Source organism: Mastigoproctus giganteus, chromosome 2 (genome assembly GCF_048544385.1).
Source record: "Mastigoproctus giganteus isolate SK-2022 chromosome 2, ASM4854438v1, whole genome shotgun sequence".
Taxonomy (NCBI): Eukaryota; Metazoa; Arthropoda; class Arachnida; order Uropygi; family Thelyphonidae; genus Mastigoproctus; species Mastigoproctus giganteus.
Window position 1 is genome coordinate 254,354,780 of NC_143576.1, and position 25,789 is coordinate 254,380,568.

The window sequence follows — 25,789 nt, forward strand, 5'->3', positions numbered from 1 at the left end:
TCCTTTACGAAACCAAAAACCCTGAAGGTAATTACATCTTTAAGAAAATCCCACATCAGTACACTGTGATTACTGTCCCCTATTGGTTCCTTTATCTTCAGATTCTTAATGCATGAATAATCACTGTTGATAATCAGATCGAGTATTGCTTCCTATGGTTGCCTCTCGAATATGTTGCTGTAGAAAACGGGCATCCAATAAATGCACAGTTCTTGCTAGTGTGCAAGTGACCAACCCCCACAAGTTCCAATCAATATCTGGAGAGTTAAAATCCCCCATTATAAGAAATTCTGATTTACTAGCCCACTCTATTTTACTGCACAATTGTTGATTGTACTCATGAGTCATTAGGCCTATAACTCATGCCTACTCTCATTTTCCCTTTCTCAGTGTTTATGTCACACCACACTGACTCAACATTGCATTGTTCACCAATGACAATTGGATGCACTTTGATTTATTTTTTGTGTGTTTCTTAACTAACAGCATAACCCCTTATTGTCCTGACTATCCTTTCTATACAGATTGTACTCCCCAAATTCTAATTCTTCACTGCTTGGTCTGTGTGATACCATGTCTCTGATATCTGCCTTATGAGGTCTTGACCAGCGCTTCAAACTAATCAAATTTATTAACTATACTTCTAGCATTGGTGTACATGCACCTGTACCTACTCTTAGTTACCTTAACACAGTCCATGTATTTACTTGTTCCGCGATGACTCCCAGCAGTCCTGGAAATCCTCATCACCTTGCTTTCCAGACTGCTGCTCATTCTAATAGAATCCGTGTAAGAATCACTTTTGCCTCTGCCTGCGGCCACTGTTAATGTTTTATACTGTGAGTTCCCCCAAGCCAGCAGTTTTCCAAGAATTTTTGCTGATGCCTTGATGGCACAGCAAATATTCTTGCACCCTTTCTATTTAAGTGTACCTCATACCTATAGAAGCGGTCTCTCCTGTTAACCAGCACAAACTGCACTGAATAAAATTCTACCCCATGAACCCTGCTCAATCTCTCCCTCCAGGTCCTGTTGATTGATTGACAAGGCTCTCATCATATACTTCTCCTATCGTGTGTAGGCAGAATTGCACTCTTTCAAATTCAACCCTAACTCGCAACTTTGTTCAATATTGACCTTTACTTGTTAAGTAAAACTGCAAATCTCTTGCTCTTAATGTCATTAGAGCCAACATGTCCAACAATATCACGTTTCGTGCTGTTATAATATATCTGCTCTACCGCATCTTCAACTTTTGCTCCTGTTATACATACCCTGGTTCTGCTCCACCTATCCTTTTTGCATAATATATTCCCTGTCTCCCTGACAATAGAATCGCCAATAGTAACTAGTTCCTGTGGGACCAGCGCATTCTGCCCTGGAGATTGCCGCTGTGTTGCATGATGCATGGTGCCTCCGTAGCCAGGTGGGCAGGAGCAGCAGTGTATATAACACGCTTCTTGATTAGACCAGGGTTTGAGCCCATGACCACCAAATACGGAAGATGCAGAAAGGTCAGGGAATGACCACTGCATATCCCCGGAGCAATATGGCCTTAGTTGCTAATGCTCCTGAAAACCAAATAACAAACAAACAAACAAAGCATGATGCACAGGTGTGCGCTCTGGCATTGAGTTGTGGAGCTGCGAGCTTGATGGGACATTTATATTAATTTCTTCGAGGGAATCTACCCTACACCTCAAACTCTCATAGATGCCCATCAGAACACTGAGTTGGCACTCTAGGCACCTAGCACACACAAAGACATCATCCTTGGCTAGATCATGTCCTGGTCCAGGTAGATCTGCAAACATTTCGCACATTTTTTGAGCTGTGATGCATTGAGAATTGCCACCTTCATTCTCACCAATTGGTAGTTGATCATGTCTTACCCATGCATCACATGTCAGACAATTTTATAAATATGCCATTAGGCCTTTGAAGACTCAGTAGTATGATAGTGAATGCAAGATGCATTCGACAGAGTTAATAGGCTTCCAGTGCTGAATGATAATAGGATTCCACACTGGTCTCTTCGTGATGTTTGAATGAATTCCAAAATGCTGAATCATTTTGGAATTCGGCAATAGGTTTAGCAACTTTTTTGCATATTTCAGTTTTTGTGGTGCTCTAGTGAGCATAAAAATTGGTTGAATTGCACAATAAGTACTAATGCTGGTAGAAATTTGAAGAACATCTTTGTTTCAAAAACTGTACCGAGTTAAAAAATTAGCAGTGGCTTAGACTTTTTTCAGAACTCACCTTATTATTATGTAAAAATTATGGTAATCGAGCATTATACCAGAATGACAGATTGGACTGATTTAAAATGCATAATATTACCCTAATTAAGTGAAATAATAAGCACTTAAGAGAATATTCCCCTTTTTTTTAATAAAAGGTATATGCCTTCAGTGGTTGTAATGAGTAGCTTTTGTTTTCGTCTGTTAGCATTAGTATTAAAATAGGAGAATGATAGAGTGAAGCAAAGTTGAAATAACATCTACATTAAAAAATAAAAATTAGAGAAAACAAAATGTCTATAAATTGCCTCTTTAATATTTATAACCACTGTAATGCCACAAGGCTAAGCATGGTCTTTTTCGAGTAATTCCTTTACTCTTTGACTAAATACAGATTTTCTTAGATCCAGCCTACAAGTTTCTTTTCATAATTTGCATCTCTGCTCCCTTTTGCCTTTTTTTGCAAAGAGAAAATATATCTCCCTCATGATGGTTCTACACAATTCTGTTCTTTCTCCTACTGAAGAAATTTCCAAACTTTCTCGTTTCACAGCACCCTTAGTGTCTCAGTAATTTTTCACGGTGACCCTAAGCAAAAAGAAATACCTAAATAAAGTTCCGTTTATTAAATAGTTGGGTCCAAACAATTTAAGTATGGTTGAAAGTGTGAACTACCTTGAAGTAGTAGTTTGCACTGTGTCTGACAGATGTCGAGTATCGTTGTTTCCCTCAAATTTAAAATATCCCATGGCACTCCTATGAGTTTGCTGTGGTTCACAGTTTAGAAACTGCTGTCCTTCTCATTTACTGCTGTTTATAAATGATCTTTTATTGACTGGAAATCCTTTCTACAGTTTTGTAATGACAGCACATTGCATTCCACCTTCCATTCTCTGAATAAATTGACAATTGGATAATTTGGCAACCTCAAATTACTATTTGAAGTTGCATAAGTTGAACAGCAGGGAATACACCAGATTAGTGATACTAATCTGGTGTATTCCCAACAGTGATGTATCACTGTTGATCCACCAGATTAGTATCATTAATCTGGTGGATCAACAGTATCAATGGCTGGGGGACTCCATTCATATACGGTTACCCTTGAGAGGCTTGGAGATTGTCATTCAAAGAAATGTCGGTGGACATTTGAGAAGATGAAGATATTTTTGCAGAGCAGGGGGTTTTTTTTTTTTTTTTTTTTTTTTCCCCTTCAATTCCCAACAATGTTGACCATTTCACACTTCATTTGTACCATGTATTAATTCATCATGTCTAGACTATTGCTATGGATCTGCAGTCTATAGCTCTGCTAGACCAAGTTCCTTACATTGCCTCACTTCTGTACACCTTAGTGCTCTTCTTGCACTAGAGGCATGCCACGCATCTCCAGTTCACAGCCTATATTCCAAAGTAAATGAAGCCTCCCTACATACGTAGACAAATGCTTTTGTTAAACTGTGCACTAAAACTCAAAGGGCAACCAAACTTGGAATGGACTTCTCTCCCTCAAATGGAAAAACCTTTACAGAGCTTACTCATGAACAGCAATATGCATTCACCAATTATTTGCTAATTGGCAACTTGACTTTAGTAAGATACAAACTCCTGCCTTTTGTACATGCCTCTGCAATCTTTCATTCATAGCATGGGGAAAACATGCCCTCTCCCAACAGAACACATTGCAAATCAAATTCCTGCTACACTGAGGATCTGGATCTGACACGCACAGTACACATCAATCTAGACGAATGGATCTAAAACTGACAGTCATATCTGCTCTGCCGCATTTCTCTACATCACTATAGCCAGGAAACTCCATACCGAACATAGCAGGTATACTGTGGACATCTGTGCTATCCACATATCTCTCAATTAGAGCTGTACAGTGGAGACAAAGAATAACTGTTAACTCAAATCTGGAATACCCTGAATAAATGAAATGAAAACAAACAGCATCTTCTTTTGTTGGATTCCTGGCCATATTGAGATTGCATGTAACAAACATGCAGACTTTGCTGCCAAAGTGGCTACATATCCCATAGAGCAGTGGTTTTCGACCATTTTTTAATAACAGCACTGCTACTCAATTTCTGCCTGTTAGATACGATTTTCTCTCTCTCTCTCTCTCTCTCTCTCTCTCTCTCTCTCTCTCTCTCTCTCTCTCTGTGTATAATATAGATAAAAATAAGATGCAGTGAAATTACTGAAAGTCTTAGTAAACAAGAAAGATATGAAAATTAAAAATATTAAACTCAAAGTTTATAGATCTGGGGTACCACTAGTAAAAGTAGAAAAAACCAGCAACCAAAATGAAATGTAGACAAATATGTTATTATCAGTGTATTAGGTGGAGGAGCTGAACTGTCAGGAGTAATTACCATGGAAGAATTAAGAGCACATGTATGCCAAAAAACAAATACCTGAAATTAAAATGAATAAACATAAGCATAATTAATGTAAGTACCTAAAGCCGTGGGTCCTAGGACTTTTAACTACTTCTTTAAGGGGTCGGCAGTGAAAATCGTAGGAGTCGGGTCTCTGTTTCTGTTATGATGTACATGTTGAAAGTATACGTATACATCATAGCCAACCTAATAGACCAAAAGGAAGAATAAAAATTAAAGAATAAATAAAAATATATAAAATAAATAAAGTTGTAAACTCCTGTAAAAAATGAAAGAAATCTAAAATAAGGCAAAACAAGAAGACTTATTGTGTGCATGGACCCGCAATACATAGATTGTTATCAGAGACCAAAGAAAACAGCCAAAAGTTCATGTGTGGTGTATATATGTCAGTTGAAGTAGCCCCGGGTAGATGGGGGAGGGGGAAGGTGTGAAGTTGTCAGTTTAAACTGTACCCGTGTGACGGAGTAGTAAGTGATTAAACAGATGAAGCAAAACGCCAGCAGAGGGAGAAACAAAAACTAATAAAGTAGTGTTGAAAAGACACTATTTGCTATAGAAGGAATAAGTAGCGATAGTAGAGGAATAGCATCTCAATATTGCTTTCGGCCAGCCTAATCGCGCATGAGAAATAAGATGAAGTTATTAAGGACAGCAAAAAGTTATTGGAAAGAGAGGGAAATAAAGTAGTGCTCAGGCTGTCTAGGGTTGCAGACCTGTACCATAGTCGGTCCCTGGACGGATGACTGGACAAATGCCTCGTGTTTAAGTCAGTGTTGGTATTTTTGTTAATGAAATAAAAATAATAATGACAGTATTCATGATCTGCTATTTTGTACAAAACACAGCATACTAAAGGCACTTTACCGATTCATTCTCACTTTTAATTTCAAATCTAAACACCTTGACCTGATTACAGATATCTGTAAATTTAAATTTAACCTTAAGCTTACCAGTGGTAATAATACTACCATCAGATGAGGTTTGCATATAAAAAGATAAATTGAGAAACATTTAATGATTCCTTGCAATTGGTTTTTAGTAATGATAAATATCTGGCTCTGAACATTATGAATGCCACAGAATATGCATTTTATATTCAAAGTATACTTTTTGAAGCTTTGAAGTATGCAGCTAGGCGTAGGAAAGCCACAGATAAGCAAGTACCATGGTAGTCTGAACAACTGAAAATTTTAAGGTGATATGTTTTTTCGGCCAGGAAGCAATTTCAAAGATATAGGTCTTGTGATATAGAAGAGGCCACCTATTATAAGGAAAATATATAGGTGTAAAAGGAGGGAATATCATAGGGCTATTTATCTGCATAAGTTAAGTCATGGCAGAATTTGGTAAGAACTGCAGGAAACAGTAACCCTTGGGGACTGCTGTATAAGTTGACCATTACTAAAAAGATAGAGCAGGATGTATTTCACACAGTAATAGTAAATGGTAGGGAAACAGTTAGTTGGGAGACAACTATTAAAGTTGTCATAGACAAACTGTTTCCCGAGGATTGTGTAAGTAACGATACTCTTGAACAGTGTGAGATGACAGCAGATAATAGAGATTATGTCAACGATGAGAATATCTCTTTTTACAGCAGAGGAGTTACTTGTAGTTAGTAAACAGATAAATGTTGATAAGACTCAGGGGATTGATTTAATTGAGAACAACAGTATCAGTAAGTTATTAGAGATATACCCTCCAGTTCTGCTTAATATGTATAACAAATGTCTATTGGAAGGCACATTTCCTGTTTTCTGGAAATGTGTCCTTCTGAAATTGTTGCCAAAAACCAGGTAAAGAAAAAACAAGCCCCAGGAGCTATCGACCAATATCGCTGTTACCTAACTTTAGGAAAGTTGTTCGAGAGATTGATTTTCCAGCGATTAAGTGAATTCATGAATTTACACCACATTGAGTTGCCATTTCAGTATGGTTTTAGAAAATCCAAATCTACTGAGGACGCAATTAATGATTTAGTGCTTTATGTTAAAAATGCAGACAGTAAAATGTTCTTACTCTGTTCATTGACTTTGCAGGAGCTTTTGATTCAGTCTGGCAGGAGAGTATTCTTTACTCGTTAAGACAGCTCCATTGTCAAGAGAAAATATACCAGGTTGTAACAAGCTATTTAACTTCAAGGCAGATAATTGTAAGGGCACAGCATTTAACTTATAGGAAATTAGTGTCTATGGGGATGCCCAGAAGGATCCGTGATGGGTCCCCTATTTTGGAATTTGGTTCTGAACCAATGGCTTAAATTGAGACAAAAGTTTGCCATAAAATAGCATTTGCGAATGATCTGCTTGGGGCCACCAAAGACAATAATAATAATAAATAAATAAATAATAATAATGTCATTGAACTGCCATTTGTGTTGCTTGATGTGGTCAGAGGCAGATTTAACGGCGGGCGTGCGCCCTGGGCCCCGAATTCTGAAGGGCCCACACAAAACCCCAACAAATTAGTTGAACTAATATGTTCAACTATTAATTCAAAACTTTGTGATTATTATTAATTATATTATACATAAATTTTATTGGAAATAAAACATTAATAGTATTTTTATTTATTTAAAAAAATGGTTAACATGTATTTTTATTTTCCCTGTCTCTCTCTCGTTTTTTTAAGGGGCCCAATATTTTCTTCTGCGCCCGGGGACTCAACCGATCTTAATCCACTACTGGATGTGATGCTAAAGAACACACACGAGAACAAGGTGTGTTCGACCATGAAACCAAACTGTGTTGACTATCAAGGAGTGCACCTGTCATGGTCGTGAGAATGCCAGAAATGTAAAAGGGGAAAGTAAATCAAGAGGCACAAAGTGGAGTTTAATATCAAGAAGTGAGAAAAATGGTGAAGCCAGTAAGTACCAAGAAACCTATGCACTGCACACTCGGAAGGAAGCATTCCATTGGAATACAGACTGAAATGAGCATTCCACCTGATTTATTGATCCCTGAAGTATTGATTGCGAGTTCTAAAAAATCTGGTACAAAAAATAAAAAGTCACTCTGCATATACTTCAGTTTCAGCACCTCTGTTCCAGCTCCATGTAAACAAAGTGCTAAAGGAAATCTATCAGAACTACTACTGCGTGCAAGCCAACAACTAGATGTAGAGGTCGAGGCACTGGATGAGTCAATCGTAGAAATTTTTCTGTAAAATATGGATAGAATAAGGTGGGTCGGAAAACTGCTAGCTTGGGGGGGGGGGATACATGGACTAATAGATTAACAGTAGCCGGGGGCAGAGGCAAAAATGATTCTTGCACTACTTCTATTGGAATGAGCAGCAGCCTGGCAAACACGGCAATGGGAATTTCCAGGACTGCTGGGAGTCATAGTAGAACAAGTAAATACATGGGCTGTGTTAGGGTAACTAAGAGTGGAAATAGGTGCGTGCATACTTGCATGTACATCAATGCTAGGAGTATAGTTAATAAATTCAATAAGCTTGAAGTGCAAGTCAAGACATCAAAGGCAGATATTGTTGGGATATCAGAGACATGGTGTCACACAGACATAAGCAGTGCAGATCTGGAATTTGGGGAGTACAATGTGTACAGACAGGACTGGAAGGGAGGAGGGGTTATGCTTAGTTAAGAAACACACAAAATCTAAGGACATGCATCCAATTGATGTTGGTGGTCAATGCAATGTTGAGTCGGTTTTGTGTGACATAAGCACTGGGAAAGGAAAAATGAGAGTAGGCCTGATGAGTATAATGAGCAATTGTGCAGAGAAATAGTGCTGATGAGTATAATGAGCAATTGTGCAGAGAAATAGTGGGCCAGTAAATTAATGTCTTATAATGGGGGATTTTAATTTCCCGGATATTGACTGGAATTTGTGGGTTGGTCACTCACACATTAGCAAGGCTTTTGTGGATTTATTGGATGATTGTTTTCTACAGCAACATGTTCGAGAGGCAACTAACTAGAGGGAGTAATACTCTTGATCTGATTGTCAGTAGTGATTCCTCATGCATCAAGAATCTGCAGATAAAGGAACCACTAGGTGGCAGTGATTACAATGTTCTGAAGTGGGATTTACTCAAAGAGGTAACTACCATCAAGGGTAAAGGAAAGGGTTTTTTCTTTCGTAAAGGTGACTACAGTGGTTTGAGACAGTATTTAAATTCTGTATGGTGGAACCAACTGATGATGTTACCAACAGCCAATTCAAAATGCGAAGCATTCAAAGAATTAATCTTGGAAGCTACTAGGCTTTTCATACCAACAAAGAAATGTTGTTCAAGATTTGGGCCTAAATGGATATCAGGTGAACTAATTAAGACATCTGACAGAGAAGAAACATGCATGGGATACATATAAATTAACATGTGACACAGAGGCCTATGATAGATATAAGCTGGTCTGTAACCAAGTTACAAAGGAGGTTAGGCAGGCGAAGACAGATTACAAGAAATCTTTGGCAAAGGATGCAAAGAAAAACAGCAAAGAGTTCTTTACTTATGTAAAGAACTCTTTATATATAAGTAAAGAACTAGGAGGAAGGGAATGAATCAGATTGGTTCACTTGATAACGATGGTTCAACTGTTGATGATCCTGCTCAGGTAGCTAACAAACTGAATGAATATTTTGCATTGGCATTCACACATGAGAAGTTATTCAGGGAGGGGAATGCCAGAGGTGAAGTAAAGTCTGGCATTAAGCTAGATAATCTTGTAATAACTGAGAGCAAAGTGGAGGAGAAATTGTTGAAGATAAACACAAGAAAGGCACCTGGGGGTGGATGTAATCTATCCAGTTATATTAAAGGAGGCGACAAAGTAAGCAAGCAAACCCTTAGCCATAATTATGAGAGCTTCATGGACTGGAGATGTGTAAATGTGATGCCAGTCCACAACGTTGGGTCAAGTGGAGACACAGGTAATTAGAGACCTGTTAGTTTAACTTCTGTTCCAGGAAAATTAATGGTGGCATTGGTTAAAGAAGCATTGCAGGATCATCTAGACAAGACTTCAGTTATAGCTCGGACACAGCATGGGTTTGTTAAGGGGAAGTCTTGTCTGACTACTTTGATTGGATACTATGCTGTAGTCACAAAGGAACTGGATGCAAAGACAGACACATTTCTTTGATATCATATTTCATATTTTTGTATCTTAGAAAAGCCTTTGATACTGCTGCACAAATTGGAGCAGTGTGGCATTGGAGGCAAATTGCTGCTATGGATAAAGGGATGGTTGAGTGGGAGAAGACAAGAGTGATAATCAATGGACACTGCTCTTCGTGGACTAATGTGTTATTAATAGAGTTCCTCAGAGTTCAGTGTTGGGTCCATTGTTGTTTTTCTGTATTTATAAATGATATTGATGATGGTATATCAGGCTTAATGTGCAACTTTGCAGACGATACGAAGTTTGGCAGGGTTGTTAATGACACAAATGCTGCTGCAACAGGATCTAGAAAATTTGAGCAGATGGGCTGAGAGTGGGAAATGGAAAGTACTACATATGGGAAACAGTAATCCCAGAGTAACATATCAACTCTGTGGTACCACACTGAAAGTGGTAGAGAATGAAAAGGACCTGGGGATAATTGTGCAGGCAGATATGAAGTTTTCTGAGCAGTGCAGATGGTCTGCAAGAGTAGCTTATGGTGTCTTGTCAATGATATACAGGAATTTTTCTAGCAGGGGTAAGGAGGTGATTATTCCCTTGTATAAGGCAATGGTCAGGCCACACCTTGAGTACTGTATACAGGTCTGGAGGCCTCATTTTAAGAAAGATGTAGAGCAGCTGGAATGAGTACAGAGAAGGGCAACAAGGTTAGTGATTGGAACAAAGGGTTGCTCTTATGAAGAAAGGCTTAAGTTTTGCAAATTACAGTGTCTGGAGACTAGGCACCGGCGAGGTGATCTTATAGAGGTGTATAAAGCCTTGAATGGTTTGTGCATGCTCAATGCTAATGGCATTAGCATTAGTAGAGGCATATGATGCAAGAAAGCAAGCTTATTCAGCATCAGCCAAAAAAAAAAAAAAAAAAAAACCACCACTCCCATATCACCCCTCCGTTCGCTCAAAATACCTGTCCAGTTGAGCCTTAAATTTGTTTAGGCTATTCTTCCTCTTGCTCAGCATAATCACCTGAGAGGGCATAAATTCAAATTGAGGAAAGACGGTTGTAGGATAGATGTGCGGAAGTTTGCCTTTATCCAGCGGGTGGTTGATTGCTGGAACAAACTTCCATCTGTTGTTGTAGAAGTCGATAGCTTAAGTAGATTCAAGGCAGAACTTGACAAACATTTGGAGTGAATGGATGAGTGAAATAAGGGTGGGTTTTTTTTTTTTTTTTTTTTGGCTGATGCTATATAAGCTTGCTTTCTTGCATCATGTGCCTTTGCTTAATGGTAATAAGCCAACATTTATACCTCCCCATAAAAGATAAGGTGAAGCTAAATAAGAGAAAACAAAGGCATTAGTTCCTTGAAAGCTACATGACCCATCCACCATACCAAAATAATGGGAAAGTTTATTCAATGGAATAAACTTTCACATCCATACCATGTCAACACATTGCCAGAATTTTGATGATATCAAGACTCTCCTGATACACAAAGGCAAACTGAACCAGTTTGCCTCTGTCTTCAGGAGACTTACTTATAAAAAACAGAAAACCCAACTCTCATGAATTGTACTATCATTTGTAAAGAAAGGATTGTAGATGGTCCTATGCATGAAGCAGTTGCAATTTTTATTGCTGTAGGTTTCTCCTATCTTTCTGATTCATTTATCCTGAATCTCCCTGGGACCAGCATCTCCTAGGAGTGCCTTAATAAACTTATCTTGCAGCTGCCACCCACATTCTCAAAATTTTTAATGGTCACAGTAGATTGTAAGTCAGGCCTAGTGTTCACAGACACATTCAGTTAATAAACTCATGCTGAACCATAATGACCATAAAACCATAAAATGGAGAACATTTTAAACTTGGGGACAGTGCATACCTTCAATCAACTAACGTGGTTTTACTGACAATGTGCTCAAGTGTTACTGATCACAATCAGAGGAACTCTTGGAGTTATTTTGCACTATCTGCATTTTGAATTATTTGCATTATAATGGAAGTCCAATTACAGATCTCTCCAAAATTGCTGATGCACTGTGGGGAAATCTGTGTATCTTAGAAAGAACATCTTATTCTCCAGTTTTTCTGACTGTCAAAGAAAGGAGGGTAAAGAAAAAGAGATCATTATTGCTTTAGAGATTACTGAGGCATACAATAAACTTTTTACTAAAGAACTAGAAGTAGCCCTTTCTCTTTCTAAGGTGTCTGGTCCAGTAACACTTAAATGTTATCGGACCAGACATCTATTGTGAAATAATGAAATGCCTTTCCCCAACAGCTGTGGATCATTTACTTGTAATTCAATTATTCAATCATATTTCTTGAAAGAGTATTTCTGAATCCCTGGCAGAAGGCAATTTCCAAAGCCAGGAAAAGATCTGTGGATCCCAGGCAGTTATCAACCCACATAGCTTCACTAGCTGTCTTTGATTAAGTGCTAAAATGTAAAAGTGTAGGTTTCGAAGGGGCATGTTTACCATGTATCACCTAATTAGACTTGAATCATATATCATGATGCCTTTATGAGGTAGGTCAGAATGTCTGGTATCAGTTTCCTCCAACATTAAGAAAGCATATGATATGTCCTGGAGATTTGGCATTTTAGATCATCTCTGTTGTAGGTTTGGTCTGAGGGGAAATCTGCATTTATTAAGCCCTATTTATCAAATAAGAAATTTAGGGTTTGTGTCAAGTCATTCAACACTTTACTGTCAGAGTGAATTCCATCACAAACTAGCATATACTGGTTTCCAGTGCTCTTCATATTGATGATTTCGGCTGATGATTTGTCTGTTAGTCATGCATTATGAGAGTAATAGAAAGGCAGCTGCATTAGTCAATGAATTCAGATTTTTATCAGAAAAGACTGTGTATCCACTTTTATCTTCCCAGATATTCTGGGAAATTAAAATCTTGTCCATGTTATTACTATTTTGTTAAAATATAAACATTTTCATTAAAATATTAATAGAGTTAATCCATTTGTCTTATTAAAATTTCTTAAAATGCACTTTGCAATCTTTGTAGTCTCTGTTGTCCATACTAGAAAGAACCAAAGAATGCCGTCCTCCTGAAAGCATAGCTGATTCTCATTATCGAAACAAAAAATCTATGACAAAGTCTCATGTATCATCAGACACATCTGTCCCCCAGGTTCACAGGTATGTGTGAGTAAAGAATCTGTGTTATTAAATGGTGTAATTAGGAAATATCAATTTGTTTTGCCTGTGTATATATATATATATATATATATATATATATATATATATATATTTTTTTTTTTTTTTTTTTTTAAATTTAACAATATCAACTTGCTTTGAACTCCATTTCAAAAGTTAAATTTATGAAATATGCAAAAATACCTGTTTAACATTTGACTTAATGAAAAAACCCATTCTTCTGTTAGTGAAAGCAAATTTTTTGTTTTTTTTTCCATTCTTTAAAAGTGTATGTAACTGGATTGGCACTTTTATTTTTTTAGGTTGGATTCCAGTAGTCGGAGCAGCCAACCATCCTGGCTTTCTATTAGTCTCGATGCAGCTCTTGGTTGCCGAACTAACGTCTTCCAAATTCACCGTCACGGACATGGTACGGGCACAAAAAAAGTAAATGATAGGCATCCTACATCGACTCCACTCTCTTCTGCTACAGGAAGCACGCCTGTTGTAACTATCCATCCACAGGCTTCGCCTGTAGTCTGTAGGTTAGTGCACTGTTGTTTCCTTTCATTTTTATTTATGATATTTATTGTAATTAAATTAAAATGTTGGCTATTCTGTTATTGTGTTGACTGGATAGTATTAACATGAAAGTCAGTATATTAAGGGAGATACTTATACTAAAAATCCTGATAAAAACACCAGGATCCTTTGAATGTCAGAGTTGATTTCTTTCATGCATTGTAATAGTTCTGAAAGTTATTATGATAGGCCTGGTATTGTTTACATTTGGAATATTTTTAGGTTGGTAAATACTTTATTTTATTCACACTTGTTTTATTGTTGTATTACCACTATTCAAGAGTGCAGTGCATTCTGTACTGCTTGAATCACATTATTATTATTAGCCATATGGTGTGAGGAAGCCTGAGGCTTATGCTGCACCAGCCAAAAAAAAAAAAAGAATTCCCTGAGAGAGTCAAGAAGTAGAAAGGAATCACCTAGAAAGAGAAGAATGATGATATCCAGCTCAGGACCCTGGCTGTGCCAAGCCCATACTCACCATATGTGAGTCCCTGGGGCAATAATGGAGTTGCAAGCAATGTTGCCATTTTAAATTTGTAAATCCTGTTAGATGGTTTTCAAAAGGGCGCTAAAATTACAATAAATGGCACTAAATATAGTGTTAAAAACAAATTTTTCTGTTATTATTTTCATAAATTTATCAAGATATCTCTTTGAATTAAAAATAAAATTCTGAAAGAGGATTACAGTAGTGCAGGATACATTTTAATTCCTATTTAAATTAGTTGCAGTCATAATAAAATCAATTCTTTATTTTAAACACTGATTTTAACGAATGGACCTCAATATACATCCATGCTGTTTTGAACACATATTTAGTGAATTAACGAATGTTCTTATTTTTTAAAATTTCAGTAAACACAAAAATAATTGAAAATTTAACATAGAATACTTTAAAAATTCTTTGATATTTGTCAAAAGAAAGTAAAAATCTATCTAAAACAGCTTATAGTAGTTAAAAATATTGCATACCAGTTATGCAACACCTTCAAAGATGAAATCACCATCACTGTCCGTTTGCTCTTCAGTGTAATGGAGTTGCTGGTTTAACATCAGATTCATACACATCCAATGTGCTGATTTTCCTTAAACATTCGCAGGCAACTCATAATTGTTACAACATTTTCCATGCCATCGCGATCCATATTTGACTGCCAAAATTGTGTTCAAAGTTTTGAGTTTCGATTTGATACGTGACTGAATAAACATCCTACGTCGGCATTGGAATGAGGCGATGAAAGTACTGTTACAGCAAATTAAGAAAGATCTTCAAATGTGTTTTTACCTCTAACATCTCTATAATTTGTGATTTCTGCCCAAAGCTGTGTGTTGTTTCAGAGGTTTCAATCGATTGAACATGTAATTTTTTTCCATTGAAAATCAATGCATATAAGCTTTTCGCATTTCTGTAGAATATTTTTTTAGGCATTTGCATGCACTTAAATGTTGACTTTTCCAACTTTACTTCGCCATCAAATGTTGGCGAAGTTGTTTTATGAGCAACCAGGAACTTTGCACAACTAACACGAATATTGTTTATTTATTTTTATTTTATTTATTTTATTTTTTTTTCTAATCTTCTCCCGGAAGTTTGCAATTACATTTTTCGACTTAATAGTCCAAGTAAGGCTTCACGGCGAAATTATTTTCAATTACAGTATCAATGGTGATTTTTGTTCCTGGAATAACAACTTTTGAACATATAGAATGAATTAAATATACCAAGTTGTTCAACAACTTTGAAGGGTCCTCTTCACCATTTGTACTTTTCCGAGAATTTGTTTCAAAAATAAAAGAAACAATAATTTTCTCTTATCACTACACATTGAATATAATATTTTGGCTGTATAACAGCATTCATTTCTTTTCGCAGTTTCATGATTTTCAAGCTTACGCCACTGCTGCAGAATTCTCACTGTTGTAATTTCATTTGACACCCATCTTGTCTAACTATACTGAATTAACTTCAAAGTAGGAACTCCATCATTCATTAAACTATAAAGCTTCTTATATTTAGCCTGTTAAACAGGTGATTGTGAAAACCAATTGTACATTTCTTTAATAAGAAAATCTGAGTTTCATGACATATACACTTGATAAGAAGATGAGGAATCTCAGCCTTTAATTTCATATGCACATCATTGTTAATACCGGCCATTACAGGTGCATTATTATCAGTACCAAGTGCAATAATTCTGTGCGAATGTAATCAGTTATTTCTTGGAGATGTCTTAAAAGGTTCACATTCTTTCTGCAGTGCATTCATTGAGTTTGATCATGTCAAGTGAAGTTACCATTTTTGAAATTTGATTAATACTGTATCACAATTCTCAACGTTTTTATAACACTAATGTCATTACTTTCATCGATAATTAAACTCAAGTTTATCTTTTCTAAATCAGATTTTAAATCATCCATGAATTGTGGGTCTATATCATTGCATATTATTGAAATACATTGTGTTCTTTGCACTTTGAAATCCTTACATTCCTTGCTGTCCAAAAAACAAAATTTACAAATGTCACTCAGATAATCAACTACCCTTAATGCACAGCTATGAAAAATGCTACACTACTTTCTGCCTTTGCACCTTCTCTTTCGCCAATTTTTATGAATGTCAGTACACTCTGATGCTGAAAACTAAAGGGCTCTTTGGCTTTCTTGTGCTTGTTGTATTACATTGCATTTCAATATCACCTAATTTGGCTGTCAGTATGCATTTACAATATTTTCAGAAACATTTTAAATAATCACCATCTAATTTGCAGGGCTGTTTTTTTTTTTTTTTTTTTTCATATATATTTAGCATCTTTGAGCCATTAATCCCGAAAGTGAATATATTTTTTGCTAATTTTTTTACGTGGGTGGGGGGGATTACATACTAGTAATACTAAAATTCACAAGAAAAGAAAAATTAGTGACATACTCAAAGTAATTGAATTGTCACAAATGAAAAGGACAAATTTTCATCAACACTGTTACATGTATTCAAAACAGTGGTTGCCATGCAGAAACAATTTCAGTTGTCGCATCCATAATTTGAGTAACTCCAGTAATTTGAAAAGTGAGGCCTGCATTAAGCAACCCTCTATTAAGCACCACTCTCCAATGGTTTGTGGCAATACTGTATGCATTAAAAATAAATCCTTAAATTTTAAAATAAATTTAAAGAAGAGGAGTGAACGTGTGGCACCACTTTAGATGAGGCACTGCTTACATAACCAATTTACAGTGCAATGCTATTATAATAATTGGGATCACAGTCCATATGTGCCATCAGTTAGACAGTTTGTGGTTTCCTGTAAAGTTTTGATTTTAATATGTTTCAATAATATTAATACTAGTCAGTGTTAATAAATGACCCCTGCACAAAATTTCAGCTTAAAAGAGGGCATTTTTCAAGCAAAATAAAGATTTGCATCAAATATTGTGCTAGAAATGCTATAGTGCACAATATAATGACAAGATACTAGAAAAAAGTACCAAATCTAGTGCAAAAAGTACTAAAATGGCAACTTTGGTTGCAAGAATTCATTACCTGAGGAAATTGTGCAAGTGTGTTAATGATAGAGAATACAATAACATTTATTAGCACTGGGAATTTTGTTCCCCAAAAGTTTTTATCAGATTTCAGCTGGCTATTTGATGATTATTCATTAATACTGGTAAGAAAAGAGATGTACCATGGATTATGGTTATTATTGCCAGTAAAAATTATTGGAAGTAAAAATGAATATAATTACGGTAATACTGACAGTGATATCCAGATATATTGGATCTCTGTGGAAGTTGATAGCAAATAAATTCAAGGAAGAGGTGGATAAACTTTTGGAGCAAATGGAGGAATGAAATGGGAATTTTTTTTTTTTTTTTTGGCTGATGCTGTATAAGCTTGCCTTCTTGCATCATATGTGCTCTACTGCTAAAAATATGAATGGAAATTCTAATAACTGAAGGATCAAAATGCAAGCATTTTAACCCCTCAAAGCATTTTAAGATTGCATTGTTATGTAGATGAATCAGATTTATCAAGAACTTTTATCAGTTTTGCCTTTTATCTTAATGAACTCTTTCAGAGAGAAATACAGGTTTGATATTAGCAGCAAAAAAAAAAAAAAAAAAACAATTCACCCATCCGTACCTTACAAGAATTTGTCTAGTTCTTCCTTGAATTTAATCAACCCATTCACTACCACAACAGATGGAAGCCTGTTCCAACAATCAACTGACTGCTGGGCTGAAGGGAAACACTTCTGCACATTTGTGCTGCATCCAGACTTCCTCAACTTGAATTTATGCCCGCCTCATATGTATAGTCTCAGCAAGTGGAAGAATACCATTAACATTGAGCTTACTCAATCCAGTCAAGGCTTTAAACACCTCAATCAGCTCTCCCTGTGGGTGTCTGGTCTCGAGATGCTGCAATTTGTAGAGCTGATGCTTTTTTAGGTAAGAGCACCCTTTTGTTCCGTTCAGCAATCTCATTGCCCTTCTCTGCACCTGTACCAGCAAATCTACATCCATCCAAAAGTAAAGCATCCAGACTTGTATACAGTACTCAAGATGCAGCCTAACCATGGCCTTATACAAGTGCTCACATCTAGTGAGTATGGGCTTGGCACACCCAGGGTCCTGAGCTGGATATCATTCTTCTCTTTCTTGGTGATTCCCTTTTACTTTTGACTCTCACTCTCAGGGTAATTCAGAAATTTTTTTTTTTTTTTTTTTTGGCTGGTGCAGCATAAGCCTCAGGCTTCCTTGCACCATGTGGCTAATAATGATAATAAAAGGATAATCATCTCCTTTTCCTTGCTAGAAAAGTTTCTGTATATCATTGACAAAACTTCATGAGCTGTCCTGGCAGCATGTCTGCAGTGCTCATAGAATTTCATATCTGACTGCACATATATATTCCCATATCTTTTTCATTCTCCACTACCTGAGTATAGTGGAGAATGAAAAAAATGAAGTTTCAATGTGAAACTTCAACTGCCATTTCTCAGGCCATCGACCCAATTATCATAGATCTTATTGTAGTAGCTCACCCTGATGACTGTCATTAACCACCCTGCCAACCTTTGTATCATCTTCAAACTTAGACATTTAGCCTGATATACCTTCATCAATATCATTGAGAAATATAGAAAATAATTTCACTTAATTATCCCTTTATCCATAGCAAAATTTGCCCTTAATGAAACATTGCTCCAGTTTATACAGCAGTCTTATGTGCAACAGTATCAAAAGCTTTACTGAAATCCAAGTATATAATATCAAAATTATTTTTTGCATCCAGTTCCTTGGTCACTGCATCATAGTAAGCTATCAGATTGGTTGGACAAGATTTACCCTCTTACAAATCGATGCTGTGATTTCAGTATAATGGCATGCCTGTCCAAATAGTCCTGCATTTCTTCTTTAACCAGTGTGTCCAATTATCTTTCCTGGAACAGACGTTAAGCTAACAGGTTGCAATTTCTCATGTCCCCTTTTGATTTCCCTTTATGAATTGGGGATACACTTGCACATCTCCAGTAACATGGGGGATCTTCCCTGAATCCAAGGATGCTCTCATAATTATGGCTAAGGGTTTGATTGCCTCCTTTACTGCCACCCTTAATAGATTCCATCTGCCCAAAGTGCCTTTTTTTGTGTCCATTCTCAATAATTTCTCCTCCGCTTTCCTTTCAGTTATCACAAAGTCATTTAGCTCCTTGTTAGAGTTTGATTAACTTCTATCATCCCCTTCCCTAAATATATATTTAATATTGAATATATTAAATTAAATTAAATATATATTTAAAATCCATATTAAGTGCATTTGTTAGCTTCATTAGTATTTGAAATATATTGTTTGTGTCTTTTCTTTATCAATTTTGATTTTAAATCAAATATTAAAAATGCTTGATATTTGATATTTAAAAATATCAAATATTAAAAAAACTAACTCTGAATTTTTATACATTATTGCACTGAAACAATTTCTTCCCTGTTTCACTTGTATAACACTGACATATGCACTACTGCTAATGTTTGTGTTTAGAGATCGTTTCTGGAATAAAAATTAATATCATCCCTTTCATTGTTAATGAAAGAGTAAAATGCACAAAATTATTTCAGTATATTTCTGTATCTACAACTGATTAAAATATGCAAGAAAAAACAAAGAAATTGGTCCATTTAGATGTGAATATCTTCCAAGCTTGAGAATTATTCATCATGTATTTGTAAATGAAATTGTAATACACATGAAATGGACCAGAGATAATTAATTCTGAAAAATTGTCTTCTCAACTGGGAGGTAGTCTCCAGACACTTATGGAAGAATTATCAGGAGAGAGGATTTTAATATTTTTACAATATAAAAATGCCGATTGGATTTAACTGCATAGAACTGTGGCCTCTAAAAGAGTTCTAACAAAAAAATACTCTTAATGCCTCTCTTTAGTTATGTTTATCTTTTAGAATATATATATATTTATATGCTTTTTTATGTTTGTTTCTATGCTATATCATGTAGTATCACATAAAATCTGCTCTATTTTTTAGAGGTGGTCATCTTTGTGCATTAAGAATTGTGATTCTTTAAAGATCATAATGTTTTCCTTAAATGTTTTATTTAAATGTAAATGTGTTTAGCTTTAGGATTAAAATGGGATAAAAGGTTTATTTTAGAATGTATACATTTATACACTTTTTTATGTGTTTTTTCTTTGCTATATCATGTAGTATCACATAAAATCTGCTCTATTTTTAGAGGTAGTCATCTTTGTCCATTAAGAAAAAGGACACTATACACAGTTAATAAAAATGAATCTTTCCACAGGACATTTGAGATTCTTTACTTGTGCATGTATCAGGGGAAACCAGACTTGGTCAAACTAAGCAATTTCCTGCCCCCCCCCCCCCCTTTTTTTTTTTTTTTATGTATTCTTCCATGAATGACTGAAGACTATCTTCAAGTTTATTATGACAAGTCTGTAAATTATCCATGTCTAAACTGAGCAATTTCTTTTTTCCTGTATACATGAATATCAATTACAGGTATACAAATATACTGAAATAATTCCACACGATTTTTCCTATTCATTAAAAATAAAATTACATTGATTTTTTTTTATTCCAGAAACCCTCTCTCTAAAACTCTAACACAGCTAGCAGTAGTATGCATGTCAGAGTATTGCTGACATGAAACATGGAAGCAAATATTTCAGCACAACAATGTTTTTAAACATGCACAGGTAAAGTTAAATAAAGCAAGCATTTTTTAATATTTGATTAACCTGCAAAATTGATAAAGATAAGCATTAGCAGAGGCATATAATACAAGAAAGCAAGCTTGTATATACTAGAGGATATCAAAAAGTTTTTACCCTGACCTAGATAAAACATCAGTAGGAAGATGCCGTTTTTAATATAAGTTGTCTACGTATTCAATAGCTAACATGTGAAATTAATTTCATTCTCGTAGGTGTTCGAACACCACAGGTAGAGTCCAGAATCTGAGGAAGGACGCTATGGTTGACAAAGTGGAGTATCGAGCAGTGATCAAGTTCTTGCATTTGCAGGGCAAGAAAGCTCAGGAAATTGACCAAGAAATGAAAACTCTGTATGGGGAGAATTGTCAATCCTGTGACACTGCAAAAAAAGTGTAAATGGGAGTTCCAGTGTGGTTGTGCAAGTGTCTTTGACGAGCCAAGAGAAGGAAGGCCATCAACATTCACAGACAGTGAGACGGTTGCAAAGGTTGAGCAGCTGGTACTGAGTGACAGACGTGTGACAATTCATTTCATCGCAAGTGCAGTGGGAATTAGTTATGGGACTGCCCACAGCATTTTACATGACCATCTGTGATGGGTTCCAAGATTGCTTCCGCCTTTGCAGAAGCAATATCAAATGCAGTGTTCTCACCAACTGTTAAATTTGTGTAATGTGGATGTTGAGAACTTTTTTGATTGGTTGGTGACAGTTGATGAATGCTGGGTGTGCCAGTATGATCTGGAGACTAAAGACATTTCGTGGATGCTGCTTTGATTCATCTTGGGAAGTCATCACTTAAGTAGAATCGTGGTTTCAGGCAAAAAGTGCAGATTTCTATGATCAAGGCCTTAAACAACTGATCCATAGATGGGAGAAATGTGCTATAACTATGTAAGACTTTTCCAGCTCTATTACAGTCTTATAAAGAAAAGAATAAATCTGTCTGATTTATTCTTTCTTTGTATTTTTTCTAATCCATTTAGTCTGTTGTGTTGGGGGAAGGGGGGATTCAGTGTAGGATTTTTCTGGGACTCATTAGTATGCCTAAGAAAAGAATTTGTTTAATGTCATAGTATTTTGTTCCAATAGAGTTATGGGGTCTTCTTTGAAAAATAACTAAACAGCATTTCAGCTTGAGAAGAAAATATATTTTTCAAAATTCTATTTAATTATGAATATCAATAAAATAAAAAAATTTTACTGTTTAAATTGCTAGAAATTATCTCAATCCACTTGCAGGTATGTAACATGCTTGTTTCTGAACACTCTCTTGAAGCTTACTGATGTTGTGCAATACTGTATTTTGCCTCTGGATTGTCCAACAACAGTCTAGTTAGTAATCTTCACATTGTGTTTTTGTCTTCAAACTTAACTATTATATCTAGAGAACAAAATAGTAACTTTAGCTTTCAAGGCTTATTGATGCTGTCATATCATCGACTAGATGAACACTGACAGATGAGAAAAATTAATATGCAATTTATGAAGCTATCTCACGAGAACATATTCACGACGTGGCAATTATTCCAATGAAAGGTTGAAAGTATTAATTTATATTTGTACCTTCTAAGAGTGTTCCTTATGTAATAAGATTACCTGTATAGTAATTTAGCTAATTACTTTTCTAATTTTAATTAATGCATCATATAAATTAATGGAAAATTACTGAATTCTTTGACCGTTTTAAAGTTTATATTATATATAAATAAATAAGAGCTTTTGAAGAAAAAATTAAATTTTCAGTGAAATTTAAATTGAATTTAAATATACTTAATTTGTCCAATTACAAAAAACTTTGCTTGTCTTTTATGGAGATTTATATTTCGGAATAAACACCATCAAACTATACAGTGACAGTAGGTTTGCCACCACATATCCCTCTTGTCAGATGCAATTTATGGCCAGTTATTTTTCTGGTTGATTGTCCCTTACATTCAACCATCCACTCTAACACTTTGAAATCTCTCTCCACGTTGAACATCTCATGATTTATCACACTTCATAGGAAATGAAGCAAACGTAGAAGAACTTTTGATGTTCCTGAAACATATTGACCCGTACAGGAACAGACAATTTGGCCTCAGTAGCCCTTGTGTTATTAAGCTCTATACCAACGACAATCACATATCCCAAGCTTCCATTTTTGTATTTCAATACAGCATTCATAATGTGTTTTGTTACTGCTTGTAAATATGGATCCAGAAATCTGTCTGAAAATGAATCAAATGAGTTAAATAAAAGTATGAAAAAAAGAGAGTTGTATAAGGATTGGAGGAAAGAGAAAATTAATGTTATTAAATTCAGTGGTTGGTAGGGGCAAGGAGTTGTCACCAAAATGCTGTTAAATGATAGTAGGAAAAAAAAAGTGAATATATTGTGATCGTTAGAACTAATAGCAAAAAGAGCGGCTTTACAGTAATGTTTTGTATCGCATCTTTTGGTAGGAGTTGTTACGCAAACTATCCTTCTTTCTGTTTCTTTTAAAAATTGGAGTACAGTAAGTTATTTATAAACAAGTAGCATTCGTTATGTGGTATTTAGGTAAATATGGTAATTTTACATAATATGTACTGTGTATTATGTAATGTTAATTATAATGTACATTATGAGGCAAGTCATGGTGAGGAGCTTCACAGTATAAGATGAAGCATTTCAAGCTGATGTATCTTGCTCATGTTACAACTCTTACAAATAAGATGGGTTTTTATTTATTTATTTATTATTATTATTTTTTTTTTATTATTTATTTATTTATTTTTTTTTTCAAATCAAGTTAAAAGAATTTTATCAGTGTAATAGAAATGAATAAAAATGTCCAGATAAAATGTCTATAGCTACCTTTCTTTATTCTCCATTTGTCAGAATGATGTCTTGGCATCAAGAGCAAAATTACTTTTTATGTACAGGGTGTTTATAAATGATGGGAACACTTTCAGTGATTTATTGCACAAAGACTAGGACAGATATCGGTGTCATATACATACCTAGTGAAAGAGAAAATGGCAGTTTTTTTTACATCACATCGCTTCACAATGATTCAATGTGGGAACCACATGTGACACGGTAATCGAACTCTTGACATACCCTGTCCAGCAAATCCTGTGTGACTGTGATGGTAACTTCTTCAATTCTCTGCTTTAGTTCCTGGGCGTCACGTGGCAAAGGTGGTACATAAACACGATCCGTTATGTAGAAATCACACGGGGTTAAGTCTGGTGATCTCAGCGGCCATTTCAAGAAAAATTCGTCTCTTTCTCCAGCGCTTGTCTCAGTGTTAAGGTAGGCCCAAACATCATTATGGAAGTGGAGAGAGGCCCCGTCTTGCTGGTAAATAAAGTCATCGCTATCTTTCTGAACTTGAGGCATCAACCATTGCTGCAGCATATTGAGGTAGGATTGCCCAGTTACACAGTGCCCTTGGCAAAGAAGAAAGGTGATCTCCATTTTTGGCATGACAAGGAAATTTGCTGATATCTAGCCAGTTCCTAAAAAGGGTGACAAATCCCTCCCAATCAATTAATTGCCAGTATGGATTCCATTAGTGTTGATCCACTGGTAATATTATGGCTTATGTTTGAAGAACATAAGCTATAATATTACCAGTTATGAATTTGTCCATAGTATTACCTTCTATGGACAAATTCAGTGGAAAAATTTGGTGAAACACAAGAAGTTGCTCTTGATATCTCAAAGGCTTTCGATCATGTTTGGCATAAAGGTCTTCTAAACAAGCTTCCATCATATAGTTTGCTAACTGTTTTTTATAATTGGTTATCCAGTTTTCTCTCTGATCGCTCACTGAGGGTGATGGTAGATGGCTATCTGACTTCTAACTTCTCTACTAATGCTGGTGTCCTCTCAAGGTTCAGATCTTTCCCCCCACTCTTTTCGTCTTGTATATTAATGATCTTCCATTGAATGGAAATCCTATCCATAGTTTTGCCGATGATAGCATTGCATTCCACTTTCCAGTTCGAGAAATGTTGCCCTGCTTCAACTTCTCGAATATCTGCTACCAATTCTTAAATGCCGATCTCCAGGTAATTCTCCAGTGGGACAAAGACAACTTAGTTGATTTCAATCCTTCTAAAACTCAGTCTTGTCTTATATCTTACAAAAAGGATTCTTCTGCTCCTATGCTTATCTTTGGTGACACTCAGATTTCTAGGCAAGATGATATATCTCTTTTGGGTATTACCCTGACTTCTAATCTCTCTTGGCATTACTTTTCTTCTAGACAGCTGTTCACTCTGTACAAATCGCAAATCCACCCTACCATGGAATCTTGTTCCCACATCGGAGGCGGTGCTCCCAAGACCTCTCTTAGGCTTCTAGATTCCATTCAGAAGGGGGCAGTTAGGTTAATTAATGACTCATCTCTAACAGTCTCTCTCCACCCGCTGTCTCATAGAAACACTGTTTCTGCTGAATGCATTTTCTACAGATACTTCCATGGGCACTGTTCATCTGAATTGGCTTCTATAATTCCCGCTCTCTCTTTCAGTCCGAAAACATGTACCACCACCAGCCAACATCCATTTACTGTCTAACTTCAAACTCACAGAACCAACTTTTCATCTTCCTGTTTTATTCATTCAACTGCCGTTTCCTGGAACAGTACAAAATTTTGTCTGATGTCAAAAAATATCTTCTTTCGTCTTCTCAACCTCAAACCTAAACACGGTACTGAGGTACTAGAGGTTCTAATACCTCTCGTTTGGGGTTTTCGTAAAAAAAAAAAAAAAAAAAAAATTCTGAAAACATTCACATTCGGCAAATCATACTCATATTCAATTATCTCTTCGGGTTTCTGGGTGCCCCAGATTCGACAATTGTGTCGGTTGACTTTCTCATTGATGTGAAATGTGGCCTCATCGCTAAACACCACTCAGTTAAAGAAGTCATGTTCTTCTGTCAGTCCATGCAATTCACAACAAAACTGGAAGCACTTCTCTTTCTAGTCTTCCTTTAACATATGCACCAACTGCAATTTATACGGCTTCATAGAAAGTTTTTTACAAAGAACCTTCCAT

General features: G+C 35.8%; 1 protein-coding gene across 6 annotated transcripts in view; it reads left to right on the top strand.

The window, feature by feature from the left end:
• HUWE1 (HECT, UBA and WWE domain containing E3 ubiquitin protein ligase 1) overlaps positions 1-25,789 on the top strand; it is a 1,105,343-nt gene that overhangs the window by 945,206 nt on the left and 134,348 nt on the right. For all 6 annotated transcript variants that reach the window (XM_090389849.1, XM_090389845.1, XM_090389850.1 and 3 more), the window contains 2 exons: positions 12,781-12,914; positions 13,235-13,456. In XM_090389849.1, the coding sequence (XP_090245975.1) occupies positions 12,781-12,914; positions 13,235-13,456 (356 nt within the window). The remainder of the gene's footprint in view (positions 1-12,780; positions 12,915-13,234; positions 13,457-25,789) is intronic.